Below are 16,004 nucleotides of genomic sequence, written 5' to 3'. Positions count from 1 at the left end.
ATGCGGTTATCTGAACTTAGACTCCAGAACGTCCGCTCAGGGCATTGTTTATTGCACAAGAGCCACCGGTTAGACTTTCCAAACTGCTGGGAAGCACCCAGGGATATAAAGGCCATGTTTTGTTGTGTTTTTCTGACTTGTGTTAGAGTCAGTGGCAATTACCAGTAAAATTGCCATCGTGCTGGGCGTTAATGTAGCTGTTTAAAGTAACCCGGTGTCTTTGTGTTTTTCTTGTCCGCACAGCCAAACACATGTTCAGGATTATGCCAACTGACCCTACTTTGGGACAAGGCCACGTCCTGCAAGCCAACGACGAGCACGACAAGAAACAGTGGATGCAGCTTCTCAGAAGTGTCATGCCCGCTGTTCCCAAAATGGAAAGTGTCGTCTGAGAGGAAGAAGAAGAAGTTTGGTGGGTGCACAGCCCATCCGACTGAAAAGAGACATTACATCGAAATAAAAATCGCCAAAACCTACAGGCCAAGTGCCAAGTGGTGTCATGTATAAAGACAAGCTTGCCGCGCCGTGCCGCGCCAAGATAAATGGACATAGAGTCTCCAGCCTGTTCACTGAAGCAGACACTCTCGGAAGAAATGGATGTACGACTCCAATTCGGATCCAGATGTGTAAATCTTACTGCCATAACAACAGTCTGAACACTAACAAACAAAACAACGACTACGGAGGCAATTAAATGTGTCATGACTTGCTCTTTCCGAGGAAACCCACAAAACAGCACAGAGACTTTATAAACATTGGATTTACACATATAATTCATTACAACTATCCAGGAACATTTTATTCTATTTATTTATTTTTTTTTACTACGTGTATTTTCATGTTTTTTTATACAAAAGACCTTCAGATACAGAAAATGGTCCTGAAATATGTAATGAAAAACCTGAAAAAGTAGCAATGAAAATCGACAAATTGAGAAAATCCTCAAATTCTACAAATTTTAATTCAGATTATGATTGTATAAGATATAATAATAATAAGATCTATACTGGGGCCAAAGTTGAAAAAAAAGAAATCTTGGAAAGGAAAATCTTTTATTTTTTAAGAAAAGTTATCAGATATGTACATAGTATTTCCCAAATGTTGATATTAACAAGTCTTCTTGTTGTGGTCCCATTATCTATTCATGCCTGGATTTCTTTGACATCTCCAGAAGTACATTCCTACAGTTGTCAACGTAAGTCTGAATGTGTTTGTAGAAATCATGTCAAGTTTTGTCAATTTATTTGTTATCGTGTAATTATGTGTCAAAAACAGGTCCTGTTTCACAAACACAGGAATGAAATTGTACATTTTGTTTAGTCTCACTTGCCGACTGTGTAATATTTATCACTTATTTTTCTTCCGTTTTGCCTTCTCATCGGGAACGCTGGGGGATAAATTTATCCTTTCCCAGCATATCAGCTAGCACTTACAAGTCAGCATATCAGCATTACCTTATCAATCAAAAGGGGCCCTTTGAAAAAAAATGTTCAGTTGTGACATCTATGGTATGAAAGCTGCCTCTAGTTTGTTAAAATTCAAGGGAACCTGGCTAGCCATTGCTTGTTCCATTGATGTGTACAGGGCCAGGTCATCGGAGTAAGGATGATTTTTAGGAGGAAGGGGAGGGGGGATTACACTGCCATGCTTCAGTTTCATCAAATACCTTGATATTGATAGCATTTGTCCATTATTTACACAAAAAGTTTCAAACAGGCAACATTTGTAGCTAAAATTTCTTATCTCTCCTTGCAGCTCACACAAGTCCGTTCCAAAAGTGTAGCGTAGAAAATGGGTAGCACGTAGGACTTGCAATGAAGTCTTGAAATGTTGTCCCAAAAGTTTTCAACCAAGGTTCTCAATTGGAACCTAATTACAATGCAAACTGTTGAGCCTCTTAACTAGTGTTATACAGTTACTGCGTCTCAAATAAAAAAAAAAACTTATATTCTTTGGTATTTGTGAGATTTCTCAGGAATCAGGGATGGGGGAATTAAATGAGAAATTGGAGTTTAATTTTGTTAGCAATTGGGCAACATTTCAAGTTTCTGTCAGCATAAGGCAAACTTTTTTTACGCGTATGTTTTTGTTGAAAAAGTTGACACTGCCTTTGAAAGTCAAGGTGAATGGGAATCTCACTTAGCAACAACTCTGTAGATATTATTTCAATGCACTGGAGCTCACATTAAAAAAATGAGTTCAACACACTTCTGTTTTGTAATTGTACATAAAAAAGTCTTGAAGTTTATTGTTGCATTTATGCATCAAAAAAGTCTTTGAAAAAAAGCGTCAATGCAGTTGACTTGTACAGCTTGTTCGTGTAATATTGAAATAAAACCGTCAGAACTTTTCAAAAATGGACATTGGTTTGAATGTGCGTGTATTGACATGTATCATATACAGTCTGTGTGCAAACTGAACTCTCCACACATGATTTTAAATAACATTGCTTAGATTTTTAGTTCCTTATTTTCTAACACATCCATCCATGAACGTATACTGTGCTTGCCTCGGCATGAGCTGACAAGCAAGGTGATCACGCAAATGAAAAGCCATATTGCTTGTAGGAGACCTCATTAACAAGCAAAGCGGTGTTCCTTGACAATCTTTACCACTCACTAAGAAGTAATAGTAATACTTTTATTTTTTTTCCATCCTCTCTTTCCTCCTTAAATTGTGAATTGTCCCATGTTTTGGATTATTTACCCCTAATATGACCTGCATGTACAATGTAAAATTTCAACATTTGCACTGTAGTGTTGTGTTAAGTTCAGTTGGCACTATAGCAGTACATCACAGGTCAGTTTGCATGGCAATAACAGTATATACACCACACATGTGTACACACATACAGAAGTGTGTACTTGTCAAATACTGGGCATTCAATGACTCTGACCAAAGTTTCCTGTGTGCATTTCTCCTTTGCAGGACTGGAAAATAGAATTCAGGGATAGACCATTGCATCTGGGGAGGGGAGGTGGTCAAAATAACCCTGAAATCGTTTTCTGCATTCAAAAAAACTTTGTATTCAGATTTTGCATGGCAAGCACTTTTTCAAAATTCAGTTTTCTTTCAGCCAACGTTGGTGTAAATATGTTTTTCAAAAGGCAGCATGGCTACAAAATTGTCAGGTTTTTTTTATTTTTGACCACCCCTCCCCCCAAGATGTAATGGCTGACCAGTCCACTGTATCTGAATGTTTTTCCAGATAGTACATACAGTGACTTTGCAAGATTTGAATTATAAGTATTATCGTACATTATAAAAATCTCCAACCTCATGGCAAAAAAAATATTCTGTTTAATTTTATTATCAGTTTATACTTATCCAAGGCAAATCTTGCATACAAGTCCGTTGAAAGATGAAAATTCCAGCCACTGACATATTGACAAGGACAAAAACATTAGAGCAGGTTATTAAGTTACTAGCATTCCGAGCTGTCAATCACGATCAGATTTCTTACAACATACCAGTCAATGTCATTGACCACATCCCTGTCCAGCAATCAAAGCCATATTATTTGACCTTGATCGGTTGATAAGTTGACCCCAAAAGCCGCCTGCGTTTTTTTGGCAAACAATTGATCACTCCGGCCCGGAATGCCAACTCCCAGGTGTTTTTGCCGGTATTTGGAGTCAATTCTATGGCCTGTTTGTTTACTTTAGTACCCTGGTCATTAGTACGCTGGAAATTTTAACAGATACAAACAAGCATTGTAGGGTTAGTTTTCAGACTGAACATCCACAGGAATGTACGGCTCACAATACCTGCTGTCAGTGATTCTATTTGCAGATGTCTGACCTGGCTGTTTTACGTTCCACTTCCATTTTCATGTCTGTGCCCGCTTTGCTGATGTTACTACTCCCCCGATTCTCTTCCATCCAGAATCAGTACATCACAAAAACTTTGCATGACATTCCTCACAAGAGACTTGTAATTCTGCCAATTTCCAAATTTGTTTTTTTAAAAAAGACTGATTGCCACACATTCTGTAGCAGACACTTCCACACTGTAATTTTGCTAGATGTTTCACCTACAACAGTGTTTTCTTTATTGTTTATTTGTAGTGAATGAATTTGATAAAAAATTCAGCACTTATGTAGATCACATAATAAAGCTGCAGGAACAAGATATCGAATGCTTGACCATATTTGGGAAATTGAGAGATTCATAAAAATGTAAAAAATAAATTTTGATAGCTGCTTTTGGTGTCTTGCCAAGAAAATCTCAGGCACAATTATTTTTTTCCTCCCTGGCCTGATACATTATAACGATTGGCTCTAGTTAAAATGTACACATTTTAATAGAGAATGAGATTTCTGTAGTGAGAGAAGTACAAGGCTACACACGTTGCCTGTTTGTTTTGAGTAAAGAATACAGAATTATGTTCTCTCAAGGACATGGATCTTGTCCTTGGTAGACAGTAGTACTTGAGTGATATAATTGCCGCAGTACAAACACACACACTCCCATCCCAAATCTAAACGAGGACACTCACACCACACAAAAAACTTACATTTCAGTAAATATTTTAAAAATATCATCTCATTGGTAGAGGTAATATTTGAACTATTTGTTCAGATTTCCCACACTGTTTACTGTTACAGTAGCAGTGTTTGGCAGATCCCAGTTTAGTTGAAAATGTCCGGAGCAAGTATTAAATCTCCCATTTAAGGTGGGAGTACAGCCAGTAGTCGGAAATTGCAGCTGCATATCACAGGCATGTAGACTGAGCTTTACCCTCTTCAGCTGAATGGCAGAGCTGTAATCCCGTTGAAATTTGAAGCAGTTTCACCTCTGGTCTTCCGACGCTGAAATTAGAACCAACCACCTCCTCGCTGTGAAACGTTACGCATACTTAGAAAACTTGAAATGATGGGGAAAATGTGATGAACTGGAGAAATATTCAGATGAGTAGCGCTGCTCCGATCTGCTCTGCCCTGGGGGCATATATGGTCGCTCTCCAGCTGTTTGCCAAATTGACTGATATTGGGCGGGAAATTACAACTGGTAATTACAGTTCATCACTCCCTGCCGAGACACAGGACTCAGTTGACTGCTACTAGCTAAAGGGCTTTCTGAGCCAGTATCTGACATGCTAAACATTGCACACTTTTTCAGATAAAGTGAGCAAGGGAAATATTTCTTTAAACTTGATACGTCTGTAAAACAGAACGACTCGGTGTTTGATTAGTAAAACTTTCCATTATTTTGTGTAATTACACAGTGTATGTACACACTGAATCATAGACTTAACAATTTCAACAATGCCGTTCTTAACTACTACACTTCAACTTCTGCAAAAATCTATTTATAGTTTGTTTGAGCCAATGGGCGTCTACTGTCATTTCTCTATCCATTTATGAGTTTCCATTGTTTTAGCCCAATACAAGTTGAATGAAATATATAAAACTTTCTCATTTCACATTAAATCTTTCTAAGTCGTGTGTAAATGGTAAGAACAGTTATACATTCAATAAATAGTGTTTTCAGGCAATGGATCTGACTAGATTAGTAAGAAAGAGATTGACAGTAACTTTTATCATCCCACCCAATTCTTCCAAAAAAAGGCAAACTTACAAAAATTTTAAGCAGAGAAAAAACAGAACACACCACAATGAAGATATCAAGAAATAAATCCAGTTCAATTATGACTTTTCAACATAAATATACACAGAAGCTATACACAGGAACTGTGTGGGCATAGGGCATACATCAAAGGCTTCTTGATGTGATGATCAAAATTTGCCAGCTGCAAATGTCCAAATTCGAACTATAGAGGGCTCACTTCCAATCAGCAGAGAAGGCTTGCGACCCAGTTTAGCACATGTAAAAACACCCTGAAGTGATGATGTCAAGCAAACTTGAGGTAGTTCAGTAGGAGTGTTGGTAGCTGTAGTTGATCTATATGTTTAAGTTTCCCACAACTGAGTATTCTTCGTATTGTGTGCCTGCACATGTGCAACAGAGGCGGTGGATGACCTGAAATAAATAACACAGAAAAGATGTTTTGCATAACTTAACACTACTGACCACATCTGACCTTTCCATTTGACAAACGTCGGACACTGAGTACAAGATATCGTTATTTAATAAAATGTGCCGCTAAACAATGTTAGAAGGATCATGAAATTATAAGCCCAATGCTGGTTCTGTAAGTAGAAATGTAAAATCAATGATTAGGTTGGAGGCAGAGTACAGATATTGATAGGATATGGCACAGCTGCCACACTCATCACAACTTTCTGTCACTTTCATTGAAGTGATTCACTGTTGTACTATCCGCTCTGATGTTTAATGTAAATCACAAAACCATGCAAGTCTCTGTCATGTCTGTTTTGATCCAAAATAAATACACACACATGGTGCACAAACTGAGAAATGTTGAACTGGTTTTTATTTTTGCAGTGAACTTTTCTAGGAATTTAGGAGACAAACATTCAACAAATGATAGGTTATTTACTTTCCAATATTTACAAATGCAGACGTGTTTAGTTCACTGTCACTTTTGCATGTTCAGAGTCAGAAAAACACCTCTGTGTGTGTTGAGGGGGTTGTGGTGTGTGTGTGTGTACATACTACATGTATGCTAGCACAATTGGACATTCACCATATTTCAGGCAGCAGAACACTGAAACTTCTCACACGTGCAAAATAAGGTGAAAAAAAAACTCGTCAAAAGCTTGTGAAGTTAGTGCTTTTATCCTTATTGTGTACCGTGTTTACCATAAATTATGAGCAACCAATACTGAAATTGGCAAAATAACAGATCAAGTAGATTACTTGCGTGAAATTTTGACACATTTAGCTTTTCTTTCCAAAGATGTCAACATAGGCGGAAAAGCAGTGTCTGAAATCTAACAAATACTGTTTGCTATCAGAGGTTAAGTGACTGAAAACACAGACATAAAGAAATACTTTACGTCTACCTCATAACTTTGTCACTTAGCACTAAGATCTATTTTTAGTACAAACACCCCAAGTCCTTTGTATGTTAATGATAGCTGTTGTGACCCTTGACCCCCTCACCTAGATGATTCAATCAAGCACAACTGCACCGATAAACATCCTTGTACTGGTTCTGGTCTAGCTTATGAATAAATAATAGTCTAAAATAGTATTTATGTTGATAACCGTAATCAACTGGTTCTTCTCCAGAAAAAACAAGTCATCGTTGATGACACAGTCCCCACTTGTTAATGGGTACTTTGATTACAGGTCCTCAGAGAGGATAGAGTCCTCTTCATTAGGTCTGTGATAAAAATACTTTTGAATAAATTCGCTTGATACATGTGTGAGTTGTAGTTCAGGACATGGAAAAATCGTAATAAAATGGCCACACGGTGGCCATATTGGATCGTATCACAAAACAAATAAATGTGCATATGTATGACATAGGTCAATGTCCTTGTAGCAAATTTGATTAAAATTGGTTGAGATATGCCTGAGTTACGGCTTGTACATGAAAAAATCATAACAAAATGGCCGCACAGCAGCCATATTGGATCGTATCACAAAACAAATTAATGTGCATATGTATGACATTGGTCAATCTCCTTGTACCAACTTTGAATAAATTCACTTGATACATGTCTGAGTTATGGTTCTGGACATGAAAAAATGTAATAAAATGGCCACACGGCGGCCATATTGGATCGTATCACAAAAAAATCAATGTGCATGTGCATGACATAGGTCAATATCCTTGTACCAAGTTTGAATAAAATCGGTTGAGTTATGCCTGAGTTATGGCTCTGTACATGAAAAAATCGTAACAAAATGGCCGCAGAGCGGCCATATTGGATCGTATCACAAAACAAATTGATGTGTATAGCTATGACATTGGTCAATGTCCTTGTACCAACTTTGAATAAAATCTGTTGAAACATGCCTGAGTAATGGCTCTGTACATGAAAAAATCGTAACAAAATGGCTGCATGGCGGCCATATTGGATCGTATCACAAAAAAAATTGACGTGCATATCTATGACATTGGTCAATGTCCTTGTACCAACTTTGAATAAAATCAGTTGAAACATGCCTGAGTTATGGCTCTGTACATGAAAAAATCGTAATAAAATGGCCGCCTGGCAGCCATATTGGATCGCATTACAAAACAAATCGACGTGCATCTGTATGACATATGAAGTAATCCTTGTACCAAGTTTGAAAGAAATCGCTCCAGGCATCTCTGAGATATCTGCGTGAACGGACGGACGCACGGACGCACGGACGGACGCACGCACGCACGGACATGACCAAACCTATAAGTCCCCCCGGACGGTGTCCGTGGGGACTAAAAACATTCTGTAAGAAAAATGTTGTACAACACTAGATGGCGCTCTTCATACAGCCTCGGCAGTTGACGAACATGTTGGCATGAATGAGTAATAATTTTCATATTGATGTTCTTTCCATATTTTTGTTTGTGTTCCTGTCATTGTCATTAGTAATACATGACATCATCTCTTACTATGTTCAATGTAACTTTCTACAGTTTCTGTTCATACGATGGACTGTCCCATGTGCATGATACTTTCACATTTTGCTTCCCAACAAATGCTGAACATTCTATTTGAGACATATTATTTGTTGGCAACTCTATCTTCAATTCAAACAAACCGGCTACAGATTTGTTGCACTTTTTGAAAATATTTATTTTCTCAATCCTATATATTATGAATGCACTATAAAAGTACTTGACAAACCAGTGACAGTTCTCGACCTTGGCTGGGATGGAATTAGCTACTCACTGTCTCAAGGACAGTGGTAGTTCAATGTTACTGCTCAACCAAATCTAAAACTATACAGGGTCAATGGCATAGTAGTAATATACTTTTCCAATACTGGACTTGTAACCTGGGATGTCATTTCTTTTGTTGTTACTAAGGGACCATCTCATATTGTCGCATAAGTTCAAAGAGCGAAATTTGTTTAGGGGAAGGGGGAGTGAATGAATTTCACTTTTGCACTTTTATTTAGTAAACACAAGTTCTCTTTACATTACACTCTCACTGTATGTTGACAAAGCAGCACTGAATTCTGAAGTCTTCAGGAGGTGCATAATTCTCAGCAAAATGTCCAAAACACAACCCATACATCAGACATCAACATTTTGCACTTTTTGAACTTTCGTATAGGGGGAATGGGTCTGATCTAATTGAAGGAATTTCGTTTCTTGAACTTATGTGCTAATCTTAGATGGTCCCTAAGCCAGTGCTATCATGATACAGTAACTCACTTTGCCAGTAGTGCAGCAGCTCCTTAGCATCACCTTTTGAATAATCTATTGGTCTCAGTTCCTTGTTGTCCTTCCTCGTGATGTCAGCACCAAATTCCAACAGCCTCTGAATCATGGGGAGATTATTGTACTTAGCTACCCTGTGAAGAGGAGTTTCCAGTATCTTTGCTGCATTTACATTTGCACCTGAAAACAGAACGTTTCATGTCATTAGTTTGGTATCTGTGTACAAAAAACAAACAATTTGTATCGAATGAAACAAACTGAAAAACTGCTGCTTACGTCTTTGCTTGTTATCCAACACATGCAAGATGTTGTTTCGCCAGTTATTGCACACTGTATTTAAAGACAGTCAAAGTTTCATCTACTAAAAATTCTATCTAGTATCTTCTCACTCCATATTGCTTTGACACCTCCCAAACACTCCATAAATCCCAAAGACTTGACAACGAGTACAGCCCATAGATACATACATACCAGCTTTGAGAAGAACATCAACACTCTTTGGACACTGTTTAAAACACGCAATGTGTAATGGCGTTCCGTAGTGACAGTCAGACGCTTCCAAGTTTGCACCAGCCTCAATAAGTAGTTCCATACATTCCCAGTTCCCTGTATGTCCATGGAAAGAAAAACAAAATAAAAAAAGAATTTATTCGTGCTTTTAAAAGCATTTTTCCATTTCTCTGTAAATGCTGCTTCGGGACACAGTAGGTAAATGGGTATTACCAGTAAAATTTTAATGATTAGAAAATTAACTTAAGGCCAGACAAATCTAATTTGTCTATGAGGCCATTACTCACAGTATTAAGAACTGTGCTTTGTGTTTTTTTCCCTTTTTTGTGCAAACACAAACAGCTATCACATGACTTCAATGATTGACAATACTGTACAGTAAAATTTTGTAGACTCTATATGTCCTCTGTCATACACATGAAATGGTCAAAAAAAGGAAGGGAAAATATTTTGCAGACAGCATTAACAATAATTGTTACTGTAACCTCAAGTGGTTTGGGAAAGACAAATTAATTTTAAAAAATACACATCACCTCATTACTTTTGCCAAATACTGGGGATCAGACACAAAAAAATCTGTCTTCTTTCTAGCGGCCTATGCTAATAAAATGTTTTGAGCATCACATAGGTGTTGTATTGTCTGTGAGAGAACATAGGGATTCAATGGGTAGGGCAAATCTGATAGTGCAACAAATAAAGAGACTAAAACAGTAAAGTGATAACCTTAGGCGTGACAAATATGGTGTGTCCTCAATGTTTAAGCCGTACTCTCAGACAAATATACTGCATATTTGAGAGGGAAGGAGGTTTGACAAGCTCAAAAAAGGAGGGCAATTTTTCTACCTAATAAAGCCCATACCTCTCATAGCTGCTTCATGGAGTGGTGATGCTGACAATAAATGCGGGTTGACTTCAGCACCGTGATCTAACAGAAGTTTCACGCATTCAACACTGCCACTGACGCATGCATCACACAGTGGAGTCGCTCCATCAATGTTTCTAGCATTAACCTGAACAAAACAACAACACTGAGTTTTTCATGTGCAAGCTCACTATCTTAATTGGTAATTTCTAAGTTGTTTTTTTTATATGAAAATTGTAACACAAGACTATGTAATCTCTTACATGTACTGATATTACAGAGTTTCTCCAGCTGAATATGGGATATTGTCCGTACATAAAGGCTATTCAGTAAACTTTTCACATTAAAGGGAGGGGGAACTCTGCTTAAAGGTTGCCAGGGACCCCTACGACTGATGTAAACACTGTATCTAGGGCATATTTGTGTTTGATGAAAGTTCAAACATGTTTGTTAACAATGAATATCATAAAATTCAAATGTTGCTGCTATGTTGACATGATGCATTCTAGATATCATGCATGAAATACATTGTTTGTAAATTATATAGGTGCACACATGCAGTTCCAACAACCCCCTTCCTGTAACAGGCACATTGTATTCAATTTCTGAGTGCCTTTGTCTGTGGTATGTATCACCGGTACCTGCGTGTAAATGGCCTCACTTCTGAATACCTCAGCTGAGGTCATTGCACCTGAAGCTCAAACAACATCTCTTAGTTCAATAAATCAATTGCCCCCTACAACTTCGCCCATGAAGCCTAAATCCTATGGCAGCTTGGTTATTCTTGTAGGCCCATGCTGGCCTATGAATCATGATGTGTGAAATCTTCAAGTGGATCATTATTAATACAAGGAACTGCGTAAACTTTTTCTCAAACCTAAGATTGCTAGTAAAGGAGATACAGTAATTGTACACAACACTCAGAGGCTGGAAATATAAATCTGAACACTGGTGGCGCTATTACACCAGAAACAAGGATATGGTGTTATAGTACTGAGCCTTGAAGTATGAGTGTAACTGAATCAACAATAATTTTTGTCTTGGCTATGTTACCTGTATTTTCATTTGAAATACTGGGTGAACAGTTTTGGGATGGGGTGCAGCTGGGCTTTGGATAAAAAATTTTGCCATCAAAAAATACCATATTAATTCTAAATTGAACACTTTTCTCATTTCATACAAATAAAAATTAACCACTTTGTACAAACCTTTTCCCCTTCAATTTTAAAGGCAATTTAGTTTACTTGAAAATAACCAATAACATTTTCACCATTCCTTACACAAAATCTGACTGATTTCTATTACAAATCTCACGCTTCAGACAATTTTTGAACTCACCGCTGATCCAGCATTGATCAGCATCCTAGCACAGTAATACCTGCCCTGCAGACACGCTTCATGAAGGGGTGTCTCACCATCCATGGTAGATTTGTTGACATTACCATCCTGTGCAATCAGGGACTGGAGCAAGAGTAGCTCTCCATTGGCTGCAGCATGGTGCATGGCTGTCCTGTCAGCCAACGTCCAGGAATCTGTTGCCACAGAACCAAAACAACAAAATGTAGTAGAACCCCAAAAGTATGGCCACTTTTGAATAGTCAGCTGACAAAAGGTAGAGTGTCATAGAACTGAAAACTTAGCGCACTACTGTTTTATTTGCATTAGACATTTTTGCAAACATTTGACGGTCAATAACATTTCATTGACCTGTTATGTCACTGCTTTCTGTTTGAGTAAAAAGATTTCACACATACTTTCAAAATTTCAAAAAAACAGAAAATCACAATTGTAAATATTTTGTGGTTTTATTTCGTTTTTGTTTCAGTCTTTCCTTTTTGTCTACAATACATTTTGTTTGCACAGTTCTGCTTGACTCTGGCCTTTTTGCCTTTGCTCTAGATTTACTTGTCATAAGTGTTCGAAAACAGGATTAGTCTGACTATATACAACTAAATTTATGTCAGTCATGTTTACTTTATAACTTAACTTTATAACTTTACTTATACTTTATAACTTTCTGCACCTCATATTTTGTACATTTACTCTCTATGAACATTGTATTTGTCACTTGATTGCTTGTGATTTTTTCAATGATGCACTGATTGCTAGATTTGTGACAACAAAAGGTTGTATTGTGTTTTATATATTTATAGTTGGCTTTCATCCTCTGTCGCCCAACACAAGATATTTCATAGTGAGATGAGTTATACCACTTCAGGAAAACATATGAAAAGCATGTCACACTTCACAAGTAGGAGTCACTGTGAGCAAGAGTTTTTGAAATTCTTGTAAATTGGGTACTACTGGAGGATTTTAAGCATGGAAGAAAATGGCAATAAAATGCAATACCAGTAAAGATCCAGGCATATTCAAATTAAGTGATAAAGTAAGAAATGCAAAATATAAAACTGTGCACAAACATCGGATAAGCACTCTATTCATTTATTGAATGCACATCCAACTAAACATATATTATATTGGGCTAATCTATTCCTGTTATGTTATGACAACACAGGAAAAGGTATTATCTATACTGGAATCACTGTACGTATATTTTAACTGTTACACTTGAAACAAAAACTGGTATGCTTTCTCTGTCTAACAAATGCATAAGAACACAGATTTTTGTCTGCATATGTTTCCTTTTTGCGTATTTTGCAATAAATTTGTTTGATAAAAGTTTGGTGATACACATCCCACTTCCAAAATAAACATTTGGCATTAAAGGGGAAGTTCACCAAGGATGATTTTTACATATGTTGTAGCTCTGTTGTCATTTACCCAGGAAAAACTATTTTCACCATTTATAACTCGCAAGATTTTTCACAAAAACCGATAGAAATAGTACAGGAAGTTACCCATGTAATTTGAATCATGGGAAAAAAGCTCCAAACTTGGAGCTTGCATAATGTGATATGGAAGGGACCATCTTGGGACGGGTATGGCCCCCACATTGTCCACTCACAGTAACACAGTAGTAAACAGCAACACAAAATCTGACAGTGGACAGTTTATTATGAGTGAATCATCGTTTATGCAAGGATACTCAGTATAAACAAAAGCTACGTAAATACGCACAGCCTGGTTTAAGCATGGGTGAGTGGACAATGCCATACCCATGAGAAAATGGTCCCTTCCATATCACATTATGCAAGCTCAAAGCTTGGCGCTTTTTTCCCATGATTCAAATTACATGGGCAACTTCCTGTACTATTTCTATCGGTTTTTGTAAAAAATCTTGCGAGTTATAAATGGCGAAAATAGCTTTTCCGGGGTAAGTGACCACAAAGCTAGCACATATGTAAAAATCATCCTTGGTGAACTTCCCCTTTAATATTCTATTTTCTCATCAGTCCTTCCGATCAATTCTCTGTAACAATTGTCAGTCTTCTTCAAAATCGAAAGGTCAAGTGAATTTACAGTTTGGACATCATTCAGGTGCTGGTGACTTACAATAAAATACTAAGGGACTGGTCAGTTTCTTCAGCCTGGGGGGGGGGCCGGTGGATTCATGGGGGGGGGGGGGGTCACCCTGTTTTTGACTTTGGTGATAGGGGGGGTCACCATGTTTTTGAAATGCCCAATAGGGGGGGTCAGTGTGTTTTTGAATTTTGACACACGCTCATCATTGCCTAAAATGCTAGTGTCAGCCACAAAATTCATCATTCAGTTGTATTTTTCGGCGCGCCCTTAGGGTGCGTAACTTTAATAATCAGTCATATTTTTCAGCACGCCCAACTTTAACATATCAAGCATACATACATCAGAGATATCTGTATGTTCAATATTTTTCAGCGTGCTCTTCAAGCTCATTACTTTAATATATCATACATCTTTCAGCATGCCCTTCAGGTGCATGACTTTTACAAGGCATATATATCAGAGATATCAGGATGTTTCATATTTTTTGGCGCGCCCTTCGGGCACCATACTTTCAGAGATATCTTGATGTTTGCTAAGTGAAAGTGTACCATTATGAAATCTGCATTTCATATGAAAAGGATGACAAATTCCTGATACTTTTCTGTTCTCTCTGTGAGAATTCAGTATGAGAAAGCAACATGCACAAATATTTCACAATATATATTTGATACAGTGACTTATTTTAGAGATAGAAAAATGACAAGATATCTTTCCTCTCATTGATGCAATATTTTCCTTTGTTTCATAGGTTTTCTGTAGAAAGATGCTTTTTATGAACAAAATAACAGTTAAAAAAGGCAGTTTTTGTCATTATTAGCTGTGCTTTTATGGTTTCAATGTTACACAAGAAAAGATCCTCTCAGACACTGTACACATCAGATTTGGCTAAAAATGCTCTCTATGGCTCCTCAGTAGATTTAATTGGATGGTTGGCAAGTCTTAACACCCATCAAAGTTTTTGATTCACTGCTTTTTCCTCTTTGATATTAATGATTGACATCCATTTCTGTACAACAGTTCAGGACATCTGGTTAAGCAGAGAAAGTGTGAAATACATTCACAGCTCATTCAAAATACAGCTCATTCAAAATGTACTGTATTTACACTTTAAGATTGACACTTTGAAATTCCTATCTTACAACTGACATGTCAACAATTTCACTAAAACATAATGACTATTTAATTTAAAAATAAATATATGTAAAATGTAAAATATAATATATATATATATATATATATATATTATATATATATATATATATATATATATATATATTATATATATATTTATGTCCATCTTTTGTTTACCTTGTCGCGCCCGGGGGGGGGGGGGGGGGGGTCACCCTGTTTTAGAAATTTGGAATGGGGGGTCACCCTGTTTTCAAAATTTGGAATAGGGGGGGTCAGCCACTTTTTGACGTCGGCAAAAAATAATCCACCGCCCCCCCCCCCCCCCCCAGGCCGAAGAAACTGACCAGTCCCTAAGTCGACCATTGTATTAGATGTGCAAGCAGTCTCTGGTTTTGTTTTAGCTGGATGTGCACACAATCGGGGACTACCTCCCTACAATTATTTACATGTCGGGGATACTTGTCTAGCAAAAGATGAAATTATTGATCTTTGTATTATTTCACGATTGTTCGATGATTGTTAGTGTGTCTAGTGGTAGATTTGGCGGCTGACACATAATATAAAACGCGTCATCAGAGTACGCCAAACCAGTAACTTCATGTTCTGAGTTGCTGCTCGCGTACGCGTGTCATCCCTAGATGCGCAAATTTGGTCGTAGGTATACTTGTTAGTATTCATGTAAATGTCTGCTATATAAGTGTACGCTAAACCGCGAAAATGTACGGCCACTCACCAAAATACCGGTGCATTGTAAATAGATCACGTCATATCCATACGTAAACAACTCCGAGACTTCATGTCAATATGTCTTGCAGAGGGCACACCTTTGAC

The 16,004-nt window shown here is 37.4% G+C and overlaps 2 protein-coding genes across 4 annotated transcripts in view; one reads left to right on the top strand and one right to left on the bottom strand.

Moving 5' to 3' along the window:
• The window catches only part of LOC139135689 (rho guanine nucleotide exchange factor 3-like), a 27,606-nt gene extending 25,245 nt beyond the window's left edge, over positions 1-2,361 (top strand). For all 3 annotated transcript variants that reach the window (XM_070703315.1, XM_070703316.1, XM_070703317.1), the window contains one exon: positions 244-2,361. In XM_070703315.1, the coding sequence (XP_070559416.1) occupies positions 244-392 (149 nt within the window). In that variant the 3' untranslated portion in view covers positions 393-2,361. The remainder of the gene's footprint in view (positions 1-243) is intronic.
• Positions 2,209-16,004, bottom strand: LOC139135691 (ankyrin repeat and SOCS box protein 13-like). Its single transcript, XM_070703318.1, has 6 exons — positions 15,907-16,004; positions 11,958-12,151; positions 10,617-10,767; positions 9,719-9,853; positions 9,242-9,427; positions 2,209-5,982 (listed from the first exon to the last, which is right to left on the bottom strand). The coding sequence occupies exons 1-6, from the start codon at positions 15,920-15,922 to the stop codon at positions 5,855-5,857; spliced, it is 810 nt and encodes a 269-aa protein (XP_070559419.1). The 5' UTR covers positions 15,923-16,004; the 3' UTR covers positions 2,209-5,854.

This window comes from Ptychodera flava, chromosome 6 (assembly GCF_041260155.1).
Source record: "Ptychodera flava strain L36383 chromosome 6, AS_Pfla_20210202, whole genome shotgun sequence".
In the NCBI taxonomy this organism is placed as follows: Eukaryota; Metazoa; Hemichordata; class Enteropneusta; family Ptychoderidae; genus Ptychodera; species Ptychodera flava.
This window is presented reverse-complemented; position numbering and strand designations above follow the sequence as displayed.